Source organism: Festucalex cinctus, chromosome 13 (assembly GCF_051991245.1).
Source record: "Festucalex cinctus isolate MCC-2025b chromosome 13, RoL_Fcin_1.0, whole genome shotgun sequence".
In the NCBI taxonomy this organism is placed as follows: domain Eukaryota; kingdom Metazoa; phylum Chordata; class Actinopteri; order Syngnathiformes; family Syngnathidae; genus Festucalex; species Festucalex cinctus.
Genome location: NC_135423.1, coordinates 11,918,936 through 11,946,104, shown reverse-complemented (window position 1 = coordinate 11,946,104; position 27,169 = coordinate 11,918,936). Strand labels below are relative to the sequence as shown.

The 27,169-nt window shown below is 40.5% G+C and overlaps 1 protein-coding gene across 1 annotated transcript in view; it reads left to right on the top strand.

Moving 5' to 3' along the window:
* The window catches only part of LOC144033554 (uncharacterized), a 73,134-nt gene that overhangs the window by 25,658 nt on the left and 20,307 nt on the right, over nucleotides 1-27,169 (top strand). The window contains exons 41-73 of the mRNA XM_077541739.1: nucleotides 128-291; nucleotides 1,251-1,487; nucleotides 1,560-1,732; nucleotides 2,392-2,512; nucleotides 2,794-2,944; nucleotides 4,627-4,766; nucleotides 5,423-5,569; nucleotides 5,647-5,775; nucleotides 6,141-6,296; nucleotides 7,937-8,053; nucleotides 8,136-8,297; nucleotides 10,205-10,405; nucleotides 10,552-10,725; nucleotides 11,550-11,681; nucleotides 12,142-12,357; nucleotides 14,045-14,223; nucleotides 16,893-16,995; nucleotides 17,081-17,239; nucleotides 17,341-17,503; nucleotides 18,491-18,594; nucleotides 18,675-18,854; nucleotides 18,923-19,144; nucleotides 20,215-20,394; nucleotides 20,467-20,658; nucleotides 20,966-21,115; nucleotides 21,664-21,767; nucleotides 22,282-22,484; nucleotides 24,137-24,360; nucleotides 24,440-24,586; nucleotides 24,707-24,871; nucleotides 24,993-25,144; nucleotides 26,560-26,728; nucleotides 26,831-26,939. Of these exons, the coding sequence (XP_077397865.1) occupies nucleotides 128-291; nucleotides 1,251-1,487; nucleotides 1,560-1,732; nucleotides 2,392-2,512; nucleotides 2,794-2,944; nucleotides 4,627-4,766; nucleotides 5,423-5,569; nucleotides 5,647-5,775; nucleotides 6,141-6,296; nucleotides 7,937-8,053; nucleotides 8,136-8,297; nucleotides 10,205-10,405; nucleotides 10,552-10,725; nucleotides 11,550-11,681; nucleotides 12,142-12,357; nucleotides 14,045-14,223; nucleotides 16,893-16,995; nucleotides 17,081-17,239; nucleotides 17,341-17,503; nucleotides 18,491-18,594; nucleotides 18,675-18,854; nucleotides 18,923-19,144; nucleotides 20,215-20,394; nucleotides 20,467-20,658; nucleotides 20,966-21,115; nucleotides 21,664-21,767; nucleotides 22,282-22,484; nucleotides 24,137-24,360; nucleotides 24,440-24,586; nucleotides 24,707-24,871; nucleotides 24,993-25,144; nucleotides 26,560-26,728; nucleotides 26,831-26,939 (5,325 nt within the window). The remainder of the gene's footprint in view (nucleotides 1-127; nucleotides 292-1,250; nucleotides 1,488-1,559; nucleotides 1,733-2,391; nucleotides 2,513-2,793; nucleotides 2,945-4,626; nucleotides 4,767-5,422; nucleotides 5,570-5,646; nucleotides 5,776-6,140; nucleotides 6,297-7,936; nucleotides 8,054-8,135; nucleotides 8,298-10,204; nucleotides 10,406-10,551; nucleotides 10,726-11,549; nucleotides 11,682-12,141; nucleotides 12,358-14,044; nucleotides 14,224-16,892; nucleotides 16,996-17,080; nucleotides 17,240-17,340; nucleotides 17,504-18,490; nucleotides 18,595-18,674; nucleotides 18,855-18,922; nucleotides 19,145-20,214; nucleotides 20,395-20,466; nucleotides 20,659-20,965; nucleotides 21,116-21,663; nucleotides 21,768-22,281; nucleotides 22,485-24,136; nucleotides 24,361-24,439; nucleotides 24,587-24,706; nucleotides 24,872-24,992; nucleotides 25,145-26,559; nucleotides 26,729-26,830; nucleotides 26,940-27,169) is intronic.

The following is a 27,169-nucleotide window of genomic DNA, read 5'->3' as shown; positions in this document are numbered from 1 at the left end:
ACCTGCTAATGCAAGACATACAGTCACTGTAAACACATATTTGTCCAATGGTTTATGGGAACGCTGTTAATGATGGAACAAATCTATGCTGCACATTCATTATTAATTCAATATTTTATTTGGACAGGTTCTATTGTCCTGGAAGCAGCAACGGTTCATTCTATGAGTGTCCATTGGGTCATTACTGCCCAGTTGGGACATGGTCCAAATTCCTTTACCCATGTCCAGCTGGGTCCATCAATCCCTTCACTCGGATGGCAAAAGCCCAGGATTGCCTACCATGTCCGCCAGGTCAACACACACATACTATTTTTCTTAGGTTTATTTTTTGTTTTGAATGTTGAAATCACATTCGATGGATGGATGGATGGATGGATGGATGGATGATACAGATAGACAGACAGGTAGGCTACTGGAGATACAGATCGCTAGCTAGCTAGCTAGCTATTAAGCTAGATAGATGGATAGATAGATATAGCTCAGTGCTTCTCTATTTGTTTGTGTCCCCTGCCTTCCACCCCCAACTCTATCACTATAGTATCATTTTTTTTTATTTTATCTATAAAATGTTTTAAGTTACACCTCTTAAAGCTAATGCTCCCTTCGTAATCAGAGCACCACTGCCACCTACTGTAGTGGATGTACAATTGCACTTTATTCAAATACAGAGAAAAACACGACTCTGGCAAGATTCTGAAGTACCAGGTTAAGGCGAAGGGTAATGGGATATTTATAAGGCTTTAGGTGAATTAATGAGTATAAATTTATACGTATTTGCACACGCACGCACGCGCACGCACGCACGCACGCACGCAAACGCACGCACGCACGCAAACGCACGCACGCACGCAAACGCACACACGCAAACGCACGCACACACACACAAAAAAAAAAGAGCAATGATGATAAGACGTTGAATCGGTAAGACTACCGAATGAACAATTCTGAGCTCTTATAAAAAATAAATAAATAAAAAAAAATAAAAAATAAAAATACAGAGAAAAAATGTCCCCTCCCCACACTGACTTTTTTTGTTGTTGTAAATATCATTTGACTGAATATACCAACTGTGAACTGAATACACCAATGTAACTCCAGGCATTACTTTTCTTTTTTTCCATATCTATTGTTCTCCAGTGCAGTAATCATCTGTAATTTGTAAAATGGTTCATGCAGCTCGTTCAGGTGCTCTTAATGTTTATTCTTTTAAGTTTCTGTGCATGTGTTAAAACTTTTTCCTGCTCGTGTAGGTTTGTTCTGTGCATCACGTGGGATGGCTGTTGCATCAGGCCAATGTAAAGCAGGCTATTACTGCACCTCCGGGGCTTGGTCGCCCACACCATCTGATGATGGTTTGACAGGTGACCGCTGTCCTCAGGGCCATTATTGTCCTCAGGGCTCTTTGGTCCCATTACCTTGTCCTGTAGGACATTACAGCAACCAAACCAGGAACAGTCAAATATCTGACTGCCTGCCGTGTCCTTCAGGTCAGCACTAATTAATTCATCACATTATGAACAATTTTTAGTTGACAGAAGATGTGTCTGCTCTACTATTAGGGTTCCTCTGCACCACTAGAGGGCTCTCTTTCCCTTCTCTCATGTGCTCAGCGGGGTTCTACTGTCCGAGGCACAATGCATCAATACCTTGCCCTTCTGGAAGCAGATGTCCAGCTGGATCTCACCGACCAGTACCCTGCTTGCCAGGGACCTTTCAAAATCTACCTGGGCAAGTAAGGAAGATGTTGATTTATACTGTAGTCGTGACTTCCAGGAAAAAAAAGAAAAACACACACTTCTCATACCTTTTATGTCTTAGAACACATTTGAGACACGTTAGCACCCTAACTGGGGATGTATTTCTCATTTTCTTCTGACAATTTCTCACAGGGAATTGTATTTTTTTTTTTAAACAATATGTGCATTATTGTGGTTGTAGTTCACAATGGTGTAGTTAAAGCAATACATCATATTGACAAGTAATTTTATTTCCTATAGTTTAGGCACATAACAGAACCAAAAAACATAATAATAAAAGCTTCTTGTTAAATTATAATTACATGACAGATTCAATAAAAATTGAACATTATTAGTTAGTAGGTGACATTTTTAATACAGTCTTTGTACTGGATCTCGCCATGTTCTTCAGCTGAGTGCATATAACCTTTTAAAATCCTTACAGCATAGTTAGATGTTTTAATTGCGTACTCAAGAGAATGTTACAGTTCCCTTGAAGTGTTGGAACGTCTGCGTGTGCCCCACAAAGTTTATCGTTCACACTCTACCTACGAAACAAGCGGCTCAAGGGTTCGCGTCTGTTGCTTGTTGTAAACATCTGCTCATTGTAGTTATATTTTCTCCAAATATGAATTTGCAAATTGCCTCTCCACAGGCTGAATGTGTAACATGCCCAGCGGGATTTTACTGTGCCGGCTTCATGGATGTCGACGCAGGCAATATGTCCCGAATTCACACTCCCACGCTGTGTCCGAAAGGGCATTATTGCCCACCAGGTAGGACACCAGCAAAGGTAGTGTATTATCTGACTATGCGGGACACAAATGATGGCCACAAGTTCACTTATAACAATATAAAGTACCTGCAATGATTGGGTTTTGGTGGTCACATTTGTTTTTTATTTGTTCCCCCTTAGCAGGTGGCTGTATCAGTTAACAGCTCATTATTTGACAAATGGTTCTATCGGAGTATATTCAACAAAAAATTGTCTTTTTGAACTCTTCCATGATGTGCGGTCCCCGACCATCTGTACATATGATATGCTATTTGTCCACAGGGTCCCAGTCTGGTGTAGCATTCCCCTGCCCAGCTGGCACCTTCAGTGGCCATATGGGCTTGTCCACCGAGTTGGGCTGCGAACTCTGTCCTCCTGGAGCGTACTGTGCCTCCTCTGGACTGGAAGCCCCCACTGGAGTGTGTTCTCCTGGGTAAGACTGAGCTCACATTCTACATAAAGATAGGGTCAGACGGATTTCCGTTGCAGTTTGTAAACATAACATTCACACGCCCCCTGCTTATTACAGCAACTCAGCCCAGCACCAGCCTGGGACAGCAGCCAATCAGGAACTAGTTCGAAACCAGTCCACCAATCACGAGCGGGGGTTTGCACAGCCGAATTTGCATATGCAGACAAGACACAGGAATCAAACACACGACACGAGGAGAGCGGAGACGTATGCAAGCCCAAGCATCTCCGACCAGAAACGTCCCGATCAGGCCAAAACAAAAGAACCAAAAATACAGCCGGGGGGAATGGTGGTCGAGGACAAAATCACCACCACACATTAACAGAAGCCCACAGGCGCTGATTGAGGCAGATTTCATTTGTATACAGTACACAATACACAGTTTTTTTTTTTTTGTTTGTTTTTTCAGGAAATCCTTCGGACCCTACCTTTAACATCTTTTTATAGTTTAACACATTTGTTAGAAAAGCAAATGCCGCCTACGGGCCTGTTTTAGAGCTCTTTTTGTTGTCCAGTGTGTGAATGTCACCCAAAGAAAGGCAAAAGAGTGACTTTAGAAAACCTAAACTAAAATTTAGACTTGACAGCCCGCGTGCGAGCTGGCATGGCAACTTTAGAGTGCCTTGTTGTAGGGATGTAACGATATCTAAACATCCCGATACGATATTATCACGATATGAAGGTCACTATATGATAATTATCATGATATTGTGGGGAGTTTGACGATACAAAAAATGTCACAATATTGTAAAAAAAAAAAAAGTGAGCTCATTCTAAAAAAAATACAATATTGTGCTTTTGTACATTACAGCAATTCATATAAACAACCTACAATCGCTAACTATTAATATTGAGACACTTACTTGCTAAGGCAAGCACGCATTGAGTTCCTCCACATATTAACTTGGTTCACAAGCATTTTACGTGCCCCTTCATCTGTCCATTAGCATGGATTTTAAACATGTAAGGGCCAAAACATGCCTCGTGAAGATTAAACTGTACTAAAAAAAAAACTAGCCGCCAGAGGGTGCTAGAACTGCACAAATGGAAATCAACCTGACTACTTTAACAGATGTGCTGCTTTTAATATTGTGACATGGCAACGACGATATATTGTGGCAGTTTTAATATTGCGACATCACAATATTGCCGGTATCGTTACATCCCTACGTTGTTGGCGATGGGTCAAATGTGGAGAACGAATTTTACTCCACTTAGATGGGCGTGACAATCAGTGGTATTTTAAGCTTCTGTTAATCAGTCAAGTTTGGAACTTAGGTTTGTGAAAAACAGTTGTGTAAAGTTTTTTGTAAAAAAGACATTTCTTTTCACTACAGGAACTTTCAGCACATAGTAATCGAGTTATTATTTGAGCACAGTTTCTCTATTTCCCTTTTAACAGTTAATCTGAATTACACAAATGCAACATGGCTAAAAACTTTGATAACCACTGAGTACATAGACAAATCGTATTATCTCGCAGTATCTCATTAGTTGCTTCCATAATAATTTGTCTAAATTGTAACGAGACCTTGTGGACACACCGTAATTAAATGTCCCTTGTGCTTTCACAACTCCACTTCCCATATCGCCTACCCCATCTGTTCTTGTCCTCAACAACCCCCCCCCCCCCTCCGCTTTAGTTACCTCTGCATCCACAGGTCTGTCTCTGCCCAGCCTGAGGACGGCCCAACTGGGGGTCGGTGCCCTGCAGGGTCCTACTGCCCAGAGGGTACCGGCATTATGGTTGCATGTCCTGCAGGCACTTTTAGCTCCCTAGAAGGTGACGCATTCGACACAATTATTGTAAGGGAAATTTGCCAGAATAAGCTGCTTCATGTGATTGGATAATCATGTTTTTGTCATTGTGAAACAGCATGTAATTCATCAGCCAAATACACTTTTTAGTAATTTAAAACAATTCGATCTCATGAGCACACGGCAGCTTGTGCTTGTATGTGTGACAGACACAGCTTTAGTCAGAAGACATTGGTATGCAAGTTCTCCTTTTTCTTGAAAGGAAGACAATTGTTAGAAATTCCAGGCACAATATAAAACTGTGAGTGTGGTACCAACAAAACACTGCACATCACCAAAAGAACACTATAGTGAAGCATAGTGGAGGCAGCATCATGCCTTAGGGTATGGAACTGGGATCTTCGATAAGATGGAGGGAATTTTGAGCAGTTCTAAATCTAAATTGCACTCAGTGTTGGCACAAAATCTCCTCGAAACTTTAAAAAAAGGCACCTCGACAGAGATCTAACAGAAGTAGTTGGACACAGACTAAGGAAAATACTCCAAAAAAAGAATTATAAAAAAAAATCAAATAAAATAATAAACATAAAAAAAGTAATCCATATTGATGTTGCAACTGAATTGCTAGTCCATATTAAATAATGTATTTAATATCTCTGATAAAAATTGTGTTTGTTCCAGGCGCAACGTCTGTGGATGACTGTCAACTTTGTTTGCCTGGTCATTACTGTGCCCAAGCGGGCCTCTCGTCCCCATCTGGACCCTGCAAGTCTGGATTCTACTGTACCGAAGGTTCCACAACTGCCACACCCATTGTTAATATCACAGGTAATGTCGATGTGAAAATCTTTTTTTTCCATTTAAAATACTACGACTACAATCTTACGTCATCCTGTTATTTTCAGATGATAGCATTTCATTTCATTTATTTGCACTTCCTGGTGAAACAACCCTGGGACAGTTCCATGGAGCCGTGTGTCCTGCTGGCCACTATTGTGTTGAAGGGAGCGTGAAACCAAGCCCTTGCCCCCCAGGTACAAAACCAACATCACCTAAGTGGCTAGGAAATCTAATTATTCTGAACCGGTATCAGAAAGCTGCTATCAAATGATTCTTCTAAGCCCGTGTCAATTCTCCAATAGGCTTTTGGTTTGTGCGTGACAGCTTGCTTTTAACTACATTGGCTCCATAGGTGGTGTACAGTGCCATAAAGCCCCTTAGGTACAGTAGAATATCGTAAAGTATTCGGAATTCTAAAAGGAGCTTGTAAAACCTAATGACAGTCCATTAGAACTGCCATAATGGTCGGTGGGCTGCTTAACCAAGTGAATCAATGTCTTGCAGACCCATACGATGTCATCGCAATGTTGTGACCCACAGTACATGACCATTTTGATAGGCACTTTCCAAGGGAAGTTGGGGGCTGAGTCGGAGGCCGACTGTGAAGCTTGTTACCCAGGGTCCTACTGCCCGTCCTGGGCGCAGACCTCTGTTGACCTCCTCTGTCCTCCGGGTTGGTTCTGTCCGTTGGGGTCCGTGTCTGGACATCAGCCAGGTACATACGTGCGTTAACACTTTTTTAAACTCTGAACTTTTCTGCCCAATTGTGTTTTAAGATGAGTCATAGGTGCTTTAATTAAAAACTGCAATGCATCATTCTGAAATGTTCCTAATTTGGTTAATCCCATGAGAGAGGCAATACTCTGTGATGCATTTGCAGTTCTATAACACTGTAATTTAAAACTGCAATAATAAACTTACATTTTAACCACCAACGTTGATCACAATGTGTTCAGTGACACTTTCAATTGTAGAAAATAAAATGAAATAAATTCAAACAAATAGGACATAATTAGTTTTAGACTCAAACTGTCTCTATTATACAACCTTTAATGTGTGTATCAGCCGAAGTAGCTTTACAAAAAATGAGTTAATGATTGTATTCTAAAACTATCCATTCATCCATCCGTTTTTCTAGAGCGGTTGAGCTACCTAATCCGGCTGATTTTGAGCGATAAACTGGGTACGCCATGGACTGGCCGCCAGTCAATCAAAGAGCACATACTGTATAAGCAAACAACCATTCACACTCACATTCATGCCTATAGTAAAAACAAAATAAAGGAAAACTACTCACATTTTCACACATAAAGGAGGGAAAAGATGCTTTTAGAGCAATTCTGTCAACTTGCAATTGATAGGTACTTCTCTAATTGTAATTTTTGAATCCTTTCTTCACCCGTACAATGACCAGGATCAATAATTTCAATTTTTTCCCACCATAAATGGGAGCTATAACCTCTACATGTCAATTGAATTTTTTTTAATCATTTCAAGAGGGCAAGTATAAATTAACATCTGAAATAATGTGTTTGCACAAGTGTGCATACCGTGTTACTTGTGATTATCACGAAATAAACGTAAAACGTTGTAGCAGGCTTTTGGTGACATTTATTTTTTTATTTTGCTTTCTAAAATATGGATGAGCATTTTGTGGTAACATTGCTACCGTATTTCAAACTGTTCTTAATTCCTTCCACTTTGTTTATGGCTTCCTTCCTTTTTTTTTTTTTTATTGGACCATAATTAAATCTTCTTTACGCGTGGGAAAATGAGTTATGGTCTGTTGAAAGCAAAATTGAACGAATGGCCATGACTCCAATGTGCATATTTTCTAATTTTCATTTTCTTTAATTTCTCAGTGAATCTTAATGATAAAATCAAGGCATATGGTAGGAGGCAGCAGGTGATTATCTGTGAAGGGGTACAAATTGGTGCTGACTCAGATTAGAATTTGCTCTCATTAGCACGTGGAGGCGGACTGTTAATGTAGATTACACTGACATCCAAAGATTCTTTGAAATGATTTCTCACCACCTTTGCACCTTTTTTCCAAGAGTGTTGTGCTAACTTGGGCATGAAATGAACCAGAAGCTATAAATAGTCGCCAGCTCATTGCTGACAGGGCGCCTGCTGCAGAACGTCCTCACCTCGCCTCCCTCAGGATTTCTCACACAGGACGTGTTTTTTTTTTTTTTTTTTTTTTTGTATCCATTGCTTTGTTTCCATGGTATGAATGGTGGGATTAAAAGTACAGGGCCCGTGTGAGCTTATGAAGATAGTTCCACATAACACAACATACATAACAGAAGCAAGAAAACACCAGATGAGCTTTTTGATCTGATTTGTCCACAGGATGTCAGTGCCCGCCTGGCCACGCGTGTCCATATGGTAGTGCTAAACCGTCCATCTGTGGCGCAGGAGCTTTTCAATCTTCATCTGGACAATCTGCATGCAACAGCTGCCCACCAGGTAGCATAGTTAACAAAAACATCTGCACTCTCCCTTTAGTGAAACCCAAGTGAAGCTTATTAAAGGAAATCATTTTGTGCAGGTTTTTACTGCGCAGATGGTTCATCAGTGCCATCTCCTTGTCCGATGGGCACTTTTGGTGCATCACCTGGTGGGACATCCCTTAATGACTGCACCCCTTGCCCACGAGGTGCCTTCTGCAACAGCACTGCTCTGACTGAGCCGTCTGGGGCCTGCAGCCCAGGTCTGATATGGGGCCATCTTGGGAATATCTCTGGATGAGTGGCTTTGTTATAACTGTAAATAAGAGACATTCACACACTTTGGCTCTGTATTAAATATGAAATAACAGTAACATTTTGTTGTACTGATCTCTCAGCGAATATTTAAGTCACACTGCTGTATATATTTTGTTGGACACGTATACAGGCAGGAAAGGAGAGATGTCAGAGGGAAATGCTGTACTTGTGGGTTGGATTTTTTTTTTTCAAGGGCACCTTAACAATAGTCAAAAGGCAGACGAGCATCTCCAGTTCCACAACTCAAGTCCTGACAGATTTAACTAACAAATACATACAGATACGAGTAACCTGACTTGTATATTCTTCAAGATACGAGCCGTCATTTAGTCGATTTTGTTTTTCTTTGACTTGCAAGTAAAAGCATGAATACGGTGTCAATGAACTCAGCTCACGTCATAAAAATCAGCAGTTTGGCATAGTGAGCAAATCTTCAATAAGAGGCTTCAAGCAGATAGTAAAGTTTACTGTCAAACAAAAAAAAAAAAAAAGAAAACAAAAACAAAGTAAAGTACATTGTGCATTTAAAGCCATTCACATAACTCAATTTTTAAAGCCTCCGGTGGCTGGTGAGTCATCATGGAGCTCTCCACGCCGCAACAAGGTGCTCAAAACCAACCATACACCCGCTGAAGGCTGTCAAGTCAGATTTAAAATTAATAATGAAAAATTCCCCTCCTCGTTTTTCAGCCTTTCTCTCCGATATGCACTCACTCATTGTCACGCCGCCACCTGCGTGACAGGCCTTTTATTGTCATAGTCATGTTTCCTGTTTTATTTTGAATTTCTGATTCCCTTCGCACCCCAGGTCACTTGCCCTTCCTGCAGTTCACTAATTACCGGTCCCCGCCCATGATCATGTCCACCTGCCACCAATCAACCAAGACAATAAAAGCCACCTGCATTCTCCCCTCCGTTGCCGAAGTGTCACACACAGTTAGTGCATGGAAGCGTCCCACAGTCCTCGAGTCCTTGTTCCTGTTGCCTTGTTGTTTTGCCTTGCTTTTGTGCCTTGTCTTGTTTTTGAGCCTTTTTCCTCCCTTGCGGAGCGCCTTTTGTTGTCCCCTATACCTTTTGCCTGTTTTTTCCTCCCCAGTGGAGGATTTTTAGTTCTCCACTTTTTGATTCCCCTTTCTCCTCTCAGTGTGAGAGGAGACAGTTGCTGACCAGCAATAAACCTGTTGCCTTTGTGGCCTACCTTTATCCTGCGTCTGGGTCCTACCTCTCCTCGTCGTGACACTCATTGCAGACAACGAGGTGCTCGAAAAAGGCCACTGCATTGATTCATTTTTGGTGCGTTGGCATAATGAGCTAGCTAACGGGATGTCCTCTGATGCAAACAATGGAGTTTAAGTTCTTAACCACTTCACTTCATGTCCACAATTATTTTCACGCATATGTATTTACAATACATTTATTGAGAAACTTATCTCAAATCCACTTTACGGCGTCTAGTAAAACTTTGAGTGCACAGTTGAAGTGAAAAGAAGACATTTAAAAAAGTGGTAGTGTTTTTGTTATAGGGAGAAGTAAACATGTATCTCCAACCTTGATTAAAAAAAAAATCTCAGACTCCCAGCAGACTTTATGATATCTGGTAGTCTGTTTCAGATATACGGAGCATAGACACTGAATGTTAATTCAACGTGTTTGGTTCGGACTCAGGGGCCACAGAGCAGATCTGCAACAGATACTCTGCAAAACAGCAAGTGGCCTGCTTGATAGCATTTATAAGAATTTTTTTTTTTCATCTGCACACTTTAAAAAATATCATTGGAAGAGATACCAGATTTTAACACCGATGACTAACGGTTAATGAGAAGTCTAACTATATTTTGTCTTTCTTCCACAGGGCATTTTTGTTTACTTGGGTCCATGGAGCCTCATGGTGATATTTGTCCCCCTGGACATTTCTGCCCTTGGGGTAGTGAATCACCGAAACCTTGTCTTGGTGGCAGCTTCCTTCCTGAGCCAGGCGCTTCCTCTTTGTCTCAATGCCGCCCCTGCCCACCTGGGAAATACTGCCTTGGTCCCGGAGCCTCACAGCCTACGGGTGAGGGTCACTATTTCATGTGTTTGTAAACAGTTTTTGAAGCAATGCATCACACTAGCCCGGTTCTAAACTTATACATTGCTTTGGTTTTCTTCTAGTGTTAATGAAATTATTACCGGTATTAATAAAACCTCTTCTTGTCGTAGGTTTGTGTTCTGCGGGGTTCTTTTGTACCACAGGCGCAGAAAGTCCAACACCACGAGCTCGCTCCTTTCAATTACGCTGTCTTCATGCAATACTTCAGGAAATTCACCTCATGAAGATGAACAATGTATCCTGGATGCACAACATGTCATGCATCCACAACTCCTGCAATACTGGTAAAATATGTCAAGCAGTTTCTGCCACTGTGATGAGAGTGATGAATTTTACTTCTAAAAATGTGTCTCCATCGGAAGCAATGGAAATAGAAATAATTTTTTGAAGGAGCTTTAGAACAAAATGCAGGGAAGTCAACCCCAAAATTTTCTCTCACCCGTTTTCTGAAGCTGAGTCATGATTTGTTGTTGCCTGAGCCCTGAACTGCTATTTTCACTTAACACCTGGTAGCAGAATGGCTGCCACCCTGAGACTGGTGGATTTTTCTAATTAAATATTACACAAACACAACATTAATCAGAATGCTGATAAAAATGCTTGAAAAAAAAGTTTTGAGAACAAGTTCTGATGCGTTTGGTGATGCCGGAGTTTTGAATTTCAATCTGATCATGTCACTTTGGAATAAGCAATGTAAAAAAAAAAAAAAAGCCCCCCCAAAAAACAAAAAAACAGCAAAACTTAGTCATCAGAAGGTAAGCTTGCATCTTGTGGACATGATCGTGGTTTGAACTAAAAATTTAATAGAATTTTGTGCGGCTGAATTTAACTGTCTTCAGGCAATTTGTTTTCTGGAATTCCACTGCAATTGCTTCATTCACATATATATAGACTATTGGGCCACAAAGAAATGGCATTTCAGTATGTCCTTACTCAGCAATCAAATAATTCCATTGTTACCCTCTTGTCTCTCTGCACCTTATTATAAAATGACAACAAAAAAAAAGTTCAACTCAGCATATAAAGAAGAACAGTTCCTCTTTGCTTTTTTGCTGGTGAGACAACACACTACCTCAAACATTTTTCATGTTGACATGTTCTGTTACAGAGGGCGACTTCAAGTGGGTCAAACTGGATTCGCAGTCACATTCCCACCATATTGTGACTCACTCACCACGACACCTCAAAAGTCCACATTATGGGGAATGTGCCACTTTTAGAGGAGATGTGTGCCCTCAGGGTGAGTTCATCTCAACCATGGACTGCATGGCTTTATCACACACATGCACGCATGCACGCACACAAATGTTTCATTCCCTGTGCAAGGACAGTAGTCCCACATACTGTAATTGCTATGACATATGCCTGATTTCCCCTGGAGTGTCTAGTCACTTTCTCATGTTTTTGTTTGTTCTCAAAAATAAACCGTGAACAATGTTTAAAACAGGACACGATATAATATCAACAGACTTGGAGAAAATAAACTATTTGTAGCAAGCCTTGAATTCCCACTCAGAAATTGAGTTGATGGTGTGAAGTGCTCATAAAATTGAGTGAAATGAGGAGCAGTTTAAAAGTCTTGCAGCAAAGTCGTAGAAATCTAGGAGAAGATAAGTCTAGTAAAAGTACAGACATGCGCCTCACATGACCTATATAGTCTTCTTGATAAAGTTCAATGATCATTTCCTACTGCTTTTCAGGATTTTATTGTCCTGTGGGTTCTGCCTACCCCCAGCCTTGCGAGACGGGCTTTTACTGTAACCAAATTGGTCTCGAAGCCCCAAATGGACCCTGTGCTGCAGGATACTACTGCCCGAAAGGTTCTGAAGACTCCCATGCCTCCCTTTGCCCTGCAGGTCACTACTGCCCTTCTGGAACACCACTTCCTCTGCCCTGCCCTCTTGGAACAATACAGAGTAAGATGTGAACAGTGGACGCTACAAAAGTGCTACAATTGAGAGATAACCAAAATGTCAAGCAAAAACTTAGAACGTGAAAGAATATTGTGTTCTATTGGTATAAAAAGAAAACAAATGGAACCTACCAAAATAAAGATTAGAGTCTCTTCTTTTATAAGGTAAAAAGTAGATTTATATCTGTTTCAGTTTTGCAGTAATTAGTTAGCATTAAAATATATCTAAGTGTAATCATTATTCACAAATCTTCTTAGAATTGTGAGGAAATCAGCTCGTTTTCATCATGGCTGTGGTTGATCTCTTATACTCTGCTGCCACCTGCTGGCCGTTTTTGTAATTACTACAATTGTTTCACCCGTGCTCTGCCATTGAGAGGCTGCATCAAAGCCTTTTGTATGCTCTAGCATTTAAAAAAACAAACAAAACAAAAACAAAACAAAAAAACAAACACATAAATACGTCTTTGGCACACTTAACATTTAAACAAACATTTAAAATAGAACATATTTATGCCCGCCGCCCATGGTTGGATGAGATCTGTCCAGAGTTCCTAAAAGGCTCTGGATCTTGTGGGGTTGTCCTGGTTGAATGGCTCTGCAACATTTTGTGGACTTCAGGGAAAGTGCCTTTAAATAGACCGACATACTGGAGTTGTGGTTCCCAAAACAGATACCACACTCCTCAGACCCCTTGGGAAGTCAGATCTCAGTTTCAGGAAGAGCAATGTCGTTTCCGTCCTGGCTGTTGAACAGTGGACCAGCTATAACGCGGGAGTCCGCCCAACCAGTCTTTGTGGACTTGGAGAAGGCATTCGACCATGTCCCTTGGAGAGTCCTGTGAGAGGTGCTCTTGGAGCAAAGGATCCCAAACCAATGTTAGGATTTGTGTCACGTTAAATCAGATTTTTTTAGAATGAGGGTTGGGCTTTTCCAAGACTGCCTTTTGTCATGGATTTTGTTCATAACCTTTATGGACAAAATTTATAGGTGCTGCTGAGGTGGCGTGGGTTGATGGCTTCATCTGTGCTTTGTGAGCACTGTTTAGTAATGTTAAAAAAGTTACTTAATCAATTAACAAATATTTTATACTGGCAAACGTTTGTTCTTTAAAGATCTAACAATTCGGAAGTAAAAAAAAAAAAATCACAGAAACTATAGTGTTCTACTTTGTACTTGGAAAATGCTTATGCTCATTGTGCACGTCTGATTATAGAATAAAATCTCTTTCTGATTCCTTTCAAAGAAAGCAATCCCATAATGCACCGCCTATTCGTTAATTATTGATGAATGAGCAACAGGACACAATGCTAAGATGAAATGCAACACCTAATCCTCTTTGCTGCACTGCGATGTCCTTATGGGAACTGCTGTGTGCCTTTTACAGCTCAGTAATACAGAAGAAAATGAAAACTTTCTCTCCTGCGGGCACTTATGAATCATTTCAGTCACAAAGTGGTTTAATCATGTACAGTAATTGTAATCTTGTCTTGCGGCAAATTGCTGGAAATGTATAAAATTTTGCCTTCATATGGTTATGTATTAGAAACTTGAACTCAGCTGAAAAAATTGCTACTATATATGATAATTCAATCATGACATTGTTTAATAATCCAAAAATATGTTCTACTCGACAATTACACTTGTTTAAACATGCACAATTCTTTTCTGTGTAATACAATTCCTTCCAGACTCCGGTGGCGGGTTGTCAGCGGAGTCGTGTTGGCTGTGTCCTGCGGGTCATTACTGTCATCAGAGAGGCTCGAGTGAGCCAAGTGGCCAGTGTGCAGACGGCTACTACTGTCCTCCGGGACAGAGCTCGGAGAGGCCACAACAGCACGTCTGCCCAGTGGGACACTACTGTGAGAAGGTCAGACAAGCAGTGTCCAGAGTCTTGCAGCCATTGTCACTCATAACAGCTAAATAGCGTGTGAGGAATCATGTGTTCTGTCATGTCAAGTTAGTACATCGCTGCATACCACATAACCATTGACTCGCTGGAGGCTGTTCTCATGTGGCGTGTTCTAATGAGAATTTAAAGGGTAATTGCACAGTATTGAAGAATGTTAAGATGTTGCATGTTAGTAAGTCTAATTGTGCTCCAGTGATATTTCTACAATGAGTACAAAGTTGGATGTATATCATAAATAACCTGGCTGGCAACCAGTACCGCCCAAAGCCAGCTGGGATAGGCTCCTGCACCCCCGCCACCCTTGTGAGGAGCAAGCGGCTATGAAAATGGATCGCTATATAATAATATAATGATGAATTATACATGTCGTTTTCTGTCATTTAACAGCTGTAATGTTAGGGACAGAAAAAGATTCTCAAACTGAGGTGAGCAGTAATGCGTGAGAACAAGATTGAAAAAAATAATTGCAGTCTGGTATAATAATTACACACTAACATTTTCCCCCAGTGTGATTACCCATCCATCAAAAGGAAAAAAAAACTGTGCAGAGAAGTTTCAGCGCGATTTTGAGTGAGTGTTGAAAGGTTTGCGTGCGTGGTTTAATAATTTTGGTGGCGACTCGGTCAGAGCGTATATGGTGCGGTGTTGCGGCAACCTTGGTCCCTTGTCGTTCAAACATAGATTTGGGGGGGTGCTCGCTTTGCTGGACCGCGGTTGACGGCTTCTTTCTTTGGTGGTGGTCCTTATGCATGCCAGATCCGTCGCACCAGCATCTACTGAAACTCAACAGAAGTACCCTCTCCCTCCCACAGCCCCTTGAATCAGTTGGTGCTGGTGTCTGTGGTTCTCACTTTGCTTTATCTATCCTTCCCTCCTTCCTCTCTTTAGTTTTTCCTCTGGTCACTTGAGATCTTAATTTATTAGAAGTATGAGGTTTCTGGGGTTGGCATAAGACTCCGGTTTTGTAACCACGCAGGAGGGGTCTTGTTGGTGCTGGACTTCACTTTGATGGATTGGATGTACTGGCTTCTATTGATCTCACTCTGCCTTATCGATCCTTCCCTCCTTCCTCTCTTTAGTTTTTCCTCTGGGCTCTTGAGATCTCGCTAAATTTGCTGGAATTTAGAGGCTTCCGGGGTTGGCGTAAGACTTTGATTTTGTAATCATGGGGAAGGCAGGAAGTGTTTGGTCGGTGCTGGATGTCACTTTGATTTACCTTTCTTTTCTCTTTATTTCTTTTTTTTTTCTGACCTTTTCTCTGGTCTCCTGACCATTTAAATCTCACGACTCTGGCAAGATTCTGAAGTACCTGGTTAAGGCGAAGGGTAATGGGATATTTATAAGGTTTTAGGTGAATGAATGAGTATAAATTTATAAGTATTTGCACGCACGCACACGCACGCACGCAAACGCACGCAAACGCACACACGCAAACGCACGCACGCACGCACGCAAACGCACGCACACATACACACACACAAAAAAAAAAAAAAAAAAAAAAAAAAAAAAAAAAAAAAAGAAAAGAGCAATGATGACAAGACGTTGAATCGGTAAGACTACCGAATGAACAATTCTGAGCTCTTCAAAAAAAAAAAAAAAAAAAAAAAAAAAAAAAAAAAAAAAAACAAACAAACATAGATTTGATATTTAATACAGAGTAGTGATTCATTTGTGGAATGAAGTAAGCTGGTGTCAGTGCTGTTTTTTTTATTTTGAGGGGGGGGTTCTGCCTGGTTGTGCCCCTGCCGAGTCTCCCTGTACTTTCAATCTTCTGGGCATAGATGTAAATGAGGGTGTTCTACAAACTCTACCTAGCAACAAGTGCCTACACAAATTGAGCCTATGTTGCTGCGCTAGCTAGGTCGCTAGCTACTCCAGTCTGTGTGGTTTAAGGTTTTACACCACGCACTTTTTTAACAAATAAGTAAATAAATACTTATCATCATCATTGTGTGGTTGATGACATTATCCATATCGTTCCATGCCAACCCCCCCCCCCCCCCCAAAAAAAAAAAACATGTAAATTTGTAACCAGATTTTTATTAGAATACCCCCCCCCAAAAAATATGTACATTTGTAACCAGATTTTGATTATAATGAAACTTGGTATACCTGTTGATAGTGATGGCACAACACTAAATTTCAAATTTTTGCATAAAAGGGGCGTGGCTTTGAACCCTTGTATCTCAGAAACTACTTGTTCAATTTTCACAAAATAGCTACTGGTGGAAAGGCAAATCAACAACGATTCCAAATCTGCAATCATTTAGACGATTGGTGCATTGTTAAATAAAATTTTGATCCATGAAATTGACCTTGTGGCTCAGGTGACCTCACCAAAAATGTTCATGTGAAATTTTCACGTTCTCAACATATAAAAATTTCAGAGATATAATTAAATTAGCAGAATTAAGGAATCAAACCCTACCTCAGATATTGATTGAATATTGATTGAAATGTGCTTCTCGAAGGCACGTTTTCTACTCATCACATTTTTGTACAAAAACCGTCATGTATTTCAGGAGACCTTCATGTTTAATTTTTAATCCGTTTATGTCAGTATCATTGCACCGTGATCCCGAATAGCACTATAAAACATAATCAAATCAATATAATGGTCATTTCAGGGCAGTGTGGAACCAACACCTTGCCAACCAGGCGGCTACCAGCGCAGACAGGGTCAAGGCAATTGTGAGACTTGCCCTCCTGGTTTCTACTGCCAAGGTCAAGGTTAGTCCAAAGGCAACCGAGCAGGAAGTTTTCCCAGTCGTCTAAATGCAAAAAGGGGGTTATGTTTCATTTACGTGTAAATCAGGAACTTCCTTTGCACTTCTCTGCGAGAGAGGCTTTTACTGTGCAAGTGAATCAGCAACTCCCCGCCCCTGCCCAGCGGGCTCCTATGGAAATCTGACAGGCTTGATTGAAGCATGGCAGTGCTCCTTGTGTGACCCTGGAATGTACTGCCGAGGATCAGGTGCAATTCGTCCACAGACTGACATTTCTGCTGGAACTTTCTTGGTATATGAGTCATAAAAGCAATGTATCAATAATATATTTACATTTTCTTTTCTTCAGGGAGGACTTTTCCCAGTGGCCCGTGTGCTGCAGGGTTTGTTTGTGTTGGGGGAGCCTCTGAACCGTCCCCAATGGACAACGTGACTGGCTATTCGTGCCCCCCTGGCTTCTTCTGCTCTGCTGGAACTTTGGTGCCACGCCCATGCCCCAAAGGAACATTCAGGTTCATAATTTCATGTACTGTATTAGAATTAAGGGTGTCAGGCAATTAAATTTTGTAATCGTAATTTAATCGCATGTCTTCAATATTTAACTCATGATTAATCACACATTTTATATCTGTTCTAAATGTACAATAAAATGTACAATAAGATATTTTTTTCTACGTTTTCATGCTCTTTTTAACATAAAAGTGGGAAAAATGTTAAACTAAGAAATATAGCTGCATCCTTTATTCATTCATACAGTAATTTCATAATAATTTATAAAATTGAGTTAAAATTAATAAAAAGATGTACTGTACTGTAAAAAAAAAAGTGTGATATTGATTTTTATTGAGGTAATTTTTCTGCCACTAGGTGGCATAATTGCATTTGTAAGACATTGGCGACAGCTCTGCATGTATTTTTCCTATTAAGAGCTATCTAGTCTTTAACATGAACTTGTGAAATTGTGCACATTTTTAAAATTGTAAAAAAACAACTTAACCCCAGTCTCCACAAATATATGCATTATTTTAAATTTATTACTGCAAAAATTTTGACGTGGACGTGTTTGCTGCATTGTGACTGGAATTCCCCCAGTACAGGCTTTCCAAGTAAAGGGTGGTCATTAATCGCACCTTAAAAGAATTTAGTGGCATTAAGGAACTTTAAATTAACTAAAATTTACACACTTTTTTTTGTTAAATAGCATTCAATATTTTCAAGGTTTTCAGTCTCATGAAGAACATCTGCCTCATAATTTTAATGAATCATCTCAATAAATTATAATATCATGCAAGAGTTCATTACTTCTATATTAAAAATAATTTTTCGTTGTTCCTCAAAATTAATCACTGTGAATGTTATCTTTGTCAAGGCAGAATTGTTGATCTAACTTTTTTTTTTTTGTATCTCATTTCATTGGGTAGCATCTAAAATATGTTAAAGCTTTGTATTAAGCCTCGTTTTGTGTTTTCTTCTTTCCGTTGTGTCATTTAACGTAACAGTGAACAGAGTGGGCTGATGGATGAATCTCAGTGTCGCAGTTGCAACCCAGGCTTCTATTGCTCAGAGACAGGCCTGTCAGCCGTGTCTGGGCCTTGCCTAGCTGGTACCAACATAGAAATTCCTTAATTAGGTCATTGAAGGCAGTGCTTAAGAAAGTGTTTGATAAACAATTTTTTGCCCCAGGGTTCTACTGTCTCGAGGGATCACAGACCGCTGCGCCAATATCAAGTGTTTCTGGAGGTGTTTGTCCAGCAGGCCACTACTGTGCAGAAGGCAGCAATGTCCCTTCACCCTGCCCGACTGGCTCATTCCGAAATGAGACTGGAGGAAAAGGCAAAGACGACTGCAAGCCTTGCCTTCCTGGTAATCATAACTTGTAATGTCACTTTCCTCAGCATTCATTTTCAACCGTATCGCACGTCTCTCGCCAGGCTTCTACCAGGATTTCTCAGGTCAGAATGAGTGTAGGCGCTGCCCTTCCGGCTTCCACTGTGAGACCCTCAGGCTAAGCTCAACCAGGGGGAGTTCTTCTGGCCTATCCAGTCCTTTGCCCTGTCCTGCTGGTTTCTTCTGTCCCAGGGAGAGTCCAGATGGCCGGCCCGTTCCGTGCCCCAAAGGCACATATGGGCCCAGTCAGGGTCTCACCTCGAAAGGTAAGCTTCCTTTTGAATGTAAGAAAAGCAAAAGAACTGGAAGCTGATGGTTAGCTTGATCCTATGTGCAGACCAAACCGAAAATATTGCGACGCACGTTTGTTCACGGGGTTCTCCAATGGGATTTTATTTCACGCCACAACGGGGGAAGAGGAGGAATTTCCGCTTTGTTTGGTGGTGCTAACTTTATTGTAGCATTGCTAGCTTGCCTCACACTTGACAATTAAACAAACAAACTCACCAGATAAGCTAACCTCCACGCAATCTCCTCTTTGACCCGGTCCCAGTAGCTATTGTGTTCCTATTTCATTGTCAGGATCTACATCACATTATTCATATCTTCCTAAAAATCATTTACTGCATCTTTATTTTCTTCAAAAAAAGAGATGGAATAAAGACTCAAAATAGCTTTTAACATTTCGTATTGTTTCTCCAAAGTTCAGCAAGAATACAATTCAGGACGATCCAATTGATGGTTCTGGGCGTGTCCCCTCTCAGTAGAGAGTCCAGGCATCTTCCTTCAGTTCTCGATGTCTTTTTATGCAATCTGCTTGTGAGAGCCCGTCCATCTGATCGTGATGACAAGGTCAAGCTAACCGATCATAAGGTCCAGTAATGCCGCGATGTTTGCCATCGAGTCCACTGATTGGTTGAATACTCCTAGCCTGTTTTCCGCACCTGCCAAGCAGAATTGCAGAAACAGCTTACCACGCCCTAAATACATCTTGTATAAACAGTGGCAGTGGTTGATATTCTGCGATAAACTGTCAAGGACTAACCTCGATCAGCAATAGAATGATTTTAACTTCTGTGTGAAGTATTTGGTGACATATACTATATTGACACCGATTTGCTCACGCAATGGTGCCAAAAGTTCAATTCAGCCAACGCCGACAAAATGGGCGAAGTAGTGAAATGCTCACCTGAAACGTCCCAAACGCGCAATCTGCACAATCGCATTTAAGTCCATTGACTAAAATGCAATTTCGCCGCCGCAAAGACTCCCCCTCTTTTGGTGTGAATGTACCATTAGAATGCTAGATAACGTTGTCGATTGCTTGTGTTTACAGGTCAGTGCGTCGCCTGTGCCGCAGGTCTGTTCTGTGGGTCTGAAGGTTTATTGGAACCCTCTGGATGGTGCCTCAATGGCTTTCTTTGCCTAATGGGAGCCTCACTTCCAAACCCTACTGACAACACTACTGGGTCTCTTTGTCCTCCTGGCGGGTTTTGCCAACAGGGGCTTAAAGCAGGTAAAGTGCACTGGAAAACTTTCAGGTTCTTCTAATGCATTGTGTCTTATAATCCCTCACATTGTGCTGTAGGCGACTGTTGGTCTGGGTTTTATTGTGACTGGGGCTCCAGCAAGGCAGATCAGACTCCATGTCCGGCTGGTTTCTTCTGTCCTCATGGAACACTAGCCCCCATTCCATGTCCTGCTGGAACATTTAGCTCCATTACAGGCAACTCACACCTGAGAAACTGTACCGAGTGTGCTGCTGGATACTACTGTCAAGGTAGGAAACATGGTAGAATATGCACGTTTTTTTTCGATTTGGAAAGATATGAAATGCACACTTTGTAGGTAGAAGTCATAAGACACACCTCTGACATCAACAGGACATCCAAAGAAGCAGTAATATTGACAACTAAAATAAAGTAAAGATTTAAATGAAACCTCTCTTCCTTTTATCTGACGACACATTTGCTTGTGACACAGTATAAAGAGCCTTATCTATTCAAATACAGAAATGTGAGCTGTTCGAGTGTCATCACGTCACAATCTGTTTTAGATATGATTTGCTGTGCTTTGTGTGACTTCAGCCGAAGGTACTGTGCAGCCCACACTGTGTCTCGCTGGCTATTACTGTCCGCCAGGAATGGCACAAGGAAAAAGCTTTTCCTGTCCAACTGGGACTGTTCAGAACCAGCTTGGTGCCTCAAGCCTTGACGCTTGCCTTCCCTGCCCTGCTGGTAATTGTTTCATTAAACATTTACAGCATCTGAGCGATCTAGTGACATTCCATAGAAAAGCTGTATTTAAAAAATCTACAAAGCTATGCACATGTTTGAAAGCAGTGTAGTTTTTGTCAATGATGACAATGACCAAATGATTTTGTTGACCTTAACAGAACATGACGTTTTTGTCAAAACCCTTCAACAGCAACACACAACATTAAAACATACACACAACTCAGTCATTACAATATCTTATACATTTAATATTACTCGGCAATCAGTGTGTTGTGAATTTTATAGTAAGTGTTCCAGATGTCACCTGGTGCTAATGGGCTGCTAGCTAGCGTCATACAAGTTAGTTGTGCTAACGGCAAACCAAGGCAAGTCAAGGCACGACTGTCAGTATATTGCTTACTTTACTACACGATTCTTTTTTTTTTTTTTTTTTTTTTTTTGTCTTATTGGATTATGCTGGTCTATTTTTGGGGACGATTGGTATATAATATCAATGTTACTTACTAATATTTTGCTGGTTTTTTTTTTTTTTTTTTTTTTTTTCCGAGGAATGTTTTGTTCTCAGCCTGGCCTTTCGCATCCCACAGGATTGTGTGAAGCTGGATATTATTGCCCCACTGGATCCACCACCAAAAACTCTTCCGAATATCAGGTGGTGTTTTTCTCTATAAAATGTAACATGGTGATCGAATAAGTCAGATGTCCTGTCCCTCACTTCCAATATCATTTTTGATATTTGCGTTCGATTTCATTTAATATGAAAATCTGTGTTCTCAGGGGGAAAAACAAACAAACAAAAAAACATCTAATCTCCAGATATTATTTCCACTTTCCCCAGGGATGACCCCCTTCCCTTTTCATATCATTACTTCCATTCACAATATTAAATGAAATGTCAGATTTGTTTACAGCGCATGAACAAATGACAGTATGTTTAGAAAATTGGATTGTTTTTTTTTTTCTATTTGCACAACCTCGTATTCAAATCTAATTATGACTTTAGTCTGACAAGAAATGTCATAGTTCACTACATTACCTTTCTAATACATCTATCATCAGGCATTTTCAGGAAGTGATGCTGGCAGTGCATATTATTCTGAATAAGCACAGCCATTCTGTGTGCTACAGTACATCAATACATTCTAAATTGCTTTTGCTCTTCTCAGAGTAATTCTACCAGAAGCCATCTTTGTCCTTCTGGCTACTATTGCCCCGCTGGAACGAAAAATCCAATTCCGTGCCCTGCAGGCTCTCTATCCATCTCCCGAGGTCTAAAGCGGGTTGAGGACTGTCCCCCTTGCCCCCCTGGACGGTTTTGTGATAGACCTGCAAGTACACAACTCTCCGACGCTCTCCCGTGTCATGTCGGGTAAACATCGCTGAAATGTTCTGTTTTCTGCCCACTTTGTCACTTGCGGATGAATGTTGACATATTGTTTGGCCTTAATATATAATTTAGAGAGATTTTTCAAAATGTTTTTCTCACCTCTGTCTAACCTCCAAAAGGTAAGGCAATTGTTTTTCTCCGTTCTATTCTCTTGAGGATTGCAAATTATTTTCTGTCAAATGCGTATGTCATGCAAAGTGCTCTCAGTTGGCCCTCTAACGTAAACAAATGTGACTAAGCCTACTTATAGTTGCATGAAAGTAGAATGACAACCAAATAAGCTAACCAAAGCAATTTCTGCACCACTCTGGAAAGGCACTCAATAGAACAAAGACCTGTGCCGAAGTGGAAAGTAATTTGTAGCGAAAACAAATAATTTATGTTCCATGTTGAGTATTCAAGTGTATGCATGAAGAAAACACCATTCAAACCAAAAGCTAAGAAACAATAAATGGATGGTCTAATGTCTGAACAGGATTGTAACAAATTTATTGTAGGGTCGAATGGCCATATTATGAAATATGTACACAGTAAATACTGTTGAATAAAATTGACTATTTAGAGAGGGACCAAATAGTCAGTTTTAGAGTAGGCTAAGATTTACTCTATGTAAAATAAAATAAAAATAAAAAAAAATTAAAAAACACTCAATGGTGGAGGAACGAACTCACAACCTTTACACTACTACCTGAGCTATGCCCTTATCTCCAAGAGAACAAAGCCATCATTTTTGGTCTCTTGGATTTGGAAGATTCCATGGAATCAGCTGCATTTGACACGAGCAATATACTAACAGAAAACAGGAGCGGTATGGCTCAATGAGTAGATTGTCTGTCTCTCAAGTTGAAGGTCATGAGTTCGTTTTGTCAGGTTTTTTGGTGTGGTTGTGGACCCAAATGCAGAGAAGCAAGGTGAGGAGGCAGAGGTGAAGTTAAAAAAAAAAAAAAAAGGAATTGAATCAAACCAAACAAAAAGTTTACTCCAAAAGGTAAGCACAGCAAGACGGGGGAACAACAAGGCAGAAAACCGGCAGCATGACAGGGTGGAAAACAACAGTGAATCGACACAGAGAGAGGGGAGACAAGATACTAAATACACATGCACACTAATTGACAATTAGACACAGCTGGGCAAGACACAAATGGCAGAGGATGCTGATTGATTGACACATGAGGAAGGGCAGAGAAACACAGGTGGACATGACAATGCTTGACAAGACTAGGGGGGGCATACAAGGACAGCAACGCAAAACACACATCATGACTGAACTTAAAGAAACATGAGGACAAAATCAAACCAAACCAAAATTAAACCTGTCATGACAAAAGTAACAAAATCAACCCAAACTCAACCCAAACCATGACACGTTTTCTCCACCCTTGAGTCACTTTTATTTTTTATTGTTTCCAATTCTTTATTTTACTCTCTTTCAAGTGTAAATATTACTCTAAAACTCAGCCTATTTGGTTCCACTCTAAATAGAGTCAAATGTTCTCTACAGAATTTACTGTGTATGCGTCTGTGTAAATTAAGGGTTTAACTGTACTACACTATATTATTACAAAATATTGCTTCAACCCTTTTTTTTTTTTTTTTTGTTTTAACATGACCTATGTCGTCTCTGCTTCTGCAAGCAGGTATGTTTGCCTTGGCGGCAGTCCTGGTCCCGCCCCGTCTGACGGTTCCCATGGCTACCGTTGCCCTGCTGGCCACGGCTGTCCTGTTGGCTCATCCAGAGCGCTGCCATGTGAGCCCGGCACTTACAGCCCGTCTTCGGGAGCCGCCGAGTGCGTCGTATGCCCCGGAGGGATGACGTGTTCCTCCTCAGCCACCTCGGAGCCTGCCATCTGCCCACTCGGTGAGCAGGAGTCGAGTATGAGTCAGATCATTAAATATTGTCTCTTGGCAGGCAAATCAACTCCATATCAACTCTGTAGGTCACTATTGTCCTGTTGGAACAGCCCTGCCTCAACCTTGCCCTTTAGGGACTTTCAACAATCAGACAGGCGCACACTCCCACTCACTCTGCACAAGCTGTCCTCCCGGATTGTACTGCAGCACATATGGAGCTTCATCACCACAAGGTGCTTAATTTAGCAAAAACACATCCTATCTTTGTACTATTCGCACAGTCTAAAAAAGAAATAGCCGATGTAATTGGATGGATAGTGTGGTTTATAGAATGCCTTTTGGACTGTGTCAAGGTTCTTGTTTGCAAGGCTATTTCTGCCAAAGTGGAGCCACGGGACCAACTCCTCAAAACTCTGATAACTTTCCAAAGAATGGGCCTTGCCCTGCAGGTCACTACTGCCCGGCGGGGTGCCTAACTCCAATTCCTTGCCCTCTTGGCAGCATCCGCAACACTACCGGTAATCAGGAATTTTAAGCAACATATTTGTCCTTATAGCCTGACCGTTATATTGCTGTAAAATAAATTGACTGTTCTGATTGGATTGAAGCAATTTTTCCACTTTTATTGTTCTCTCATAGGAGGCGTGTCACTGGAGAGCTGCTTTACTTGTCCTGCAGGTCACTACTGCTCCACCGAGGGTCAGGCAAGCCCAAGTGGGCCCTGTGCAGCCGGGTTCTACTGCCCTTTTGACTTCTCTTCAACCACTCCGTATGCCCTCCTTTGCCCAAAGGTATGCCAGTTGTCAATTCATAGCACTATGTAGTACCTACTCAACTCAACTCAACTCAACTCACCTCAACTTTATATATAAAACACTTTAAGAACATGCATTGCGGTATACAAAGTGCTGTTTATAAACATAAATATCGGTTGTGCAGTAAAGAATAAGGTAACAAAACAAGAACAATACATTTTACATCAGTAAATTAATAAGAAGTAAGCGAGTGAATAAATAAATAAATAAATGTCTAACTAGGGCTGCTCGATTATGGCAAAAATAGTAATCACAATTATATTCGCAATAATTGAAATCACAATTATTCAAACAATTTTTTTATTTTTTGGTACAAGAAAATGTTTCAGCATTTAAAAATGTTAAGACCAATTCAAACAAATAGAAACACAACGTTTCTTTTGGACCTAACAAAATTTGTAATAACGTACTGTATATTTATAATAATATTATTTATTTATTTATTTATTTATTTATTTATTTATTAATGTTGGGAAAAATTTGAAGTTGCAGTATGTGCACTGTCAGGTAGGATTATTTTATTTTAATTTTATTATATAAACAAGAAAATGTTTAAACGTAAAAAACAAAAAATATTAAGATAAAATCAGTTCTTTGAAACACTATAATTATGCAAGTTTATTTTGGATGAAACACAATTTAGGAAATTAGTTAAATTTAAAAAAATTGCAAATGTATAAATTCAAAAATTAGTATTAATAATCTTTTTTTTCATGATTATGCTGATTTTGTAATTGTGGAGTGTAATAATTGAAATTATAATTTCATTTTGATTAATTGCACAGTCCTACTCTAACCTTAATTGATGTTTTGCTGTGCAATAGTACATTGTTTCATTTTATTTCATTTTATATTAGAAAAAGTCCAATGGCACACCACCAAACAAAAATCCTAAAATATATATATTTTTCAGTCTCAAATTTACACACAAATGTTCTTATTGAGTGTCAAATCTGTGCCTGTTGGAAGCTTTAACAACCCTAAGTTAAGCAGATAAACTGTCATATTAATTCATTGCTCATTTATTTTAGTGTAAACCTAATCTATTATACCAAAACATTTACATTAATAAATGTAAGACATATTCATCTTTCCATAGTTTGACTATAGAAAGCTAGCATAGCCTTGATAATTTTTTCCCATGTCTGCATATTTTGGTCAAAAAAACACAAAAAAAACATGCTGATGTTGAGAGGTGGTTGTAGCTTTAACTTATCCAGGTTTACTGTTGATGATAGGGAAGTTTAGCATATGCTTTGTATTCCATTGCCATCTTGGCTCTGAAACAGTATCTGTTAATCATCTGATAAGCAATTTGTGTCAAAAGTGCAATATTGTTATTCGCACTGTTTACGCACTGTTTTGAATGCCATGTATGGTTCTCCCCCAAGGGCCACTACTGCCCACAAGGTTCTGCCCAAGCCCTGCCGTGTCCCAGAGGAGCGTACCAACCAAATCCAGGCTCGGACAACTGCATCCCCTGTCGACCTGGCTTCTTTTGTGAGGAGGCCATTGTCGGAGAGCCTCAAATCTGCCCACCACATTCATTCTGCCCAGCAGGTAAATTAAATTAAATTGTGAATGTGCACAAAGGTAGAACCTAATTCTGGGTCAAGATGCTAATTACCACATTATCGTTCATAGTGAGTCATTTCTTTTCAGGTACCATGGTGCCTCAGTCATGCCCTAATGGGTCATACAGTGATCCAAACAAGGGAGGACTACAAGAGGCCCAAGAGTGTTTACCCTGTCCCCCAGGGAGGTTCTGCAGGTAAATAACAAAAATAAATACTAGGACAGCTCATGCATGACAGCATTATGCATGCCCAGGCAGTCAGCTGTGTGTGCGTGCAACTGTCACACTCACGTAATACGACTTCCTGTCAGGTGGCCCGTGCTCGTTGGCAAGATATGAGCACAGATGCACTGTTAGCACGCATGCAAGGACATACCTGCTCAGAGGGAAATCATCATGTTTCTGCTTTGCTTACACTCATTGCC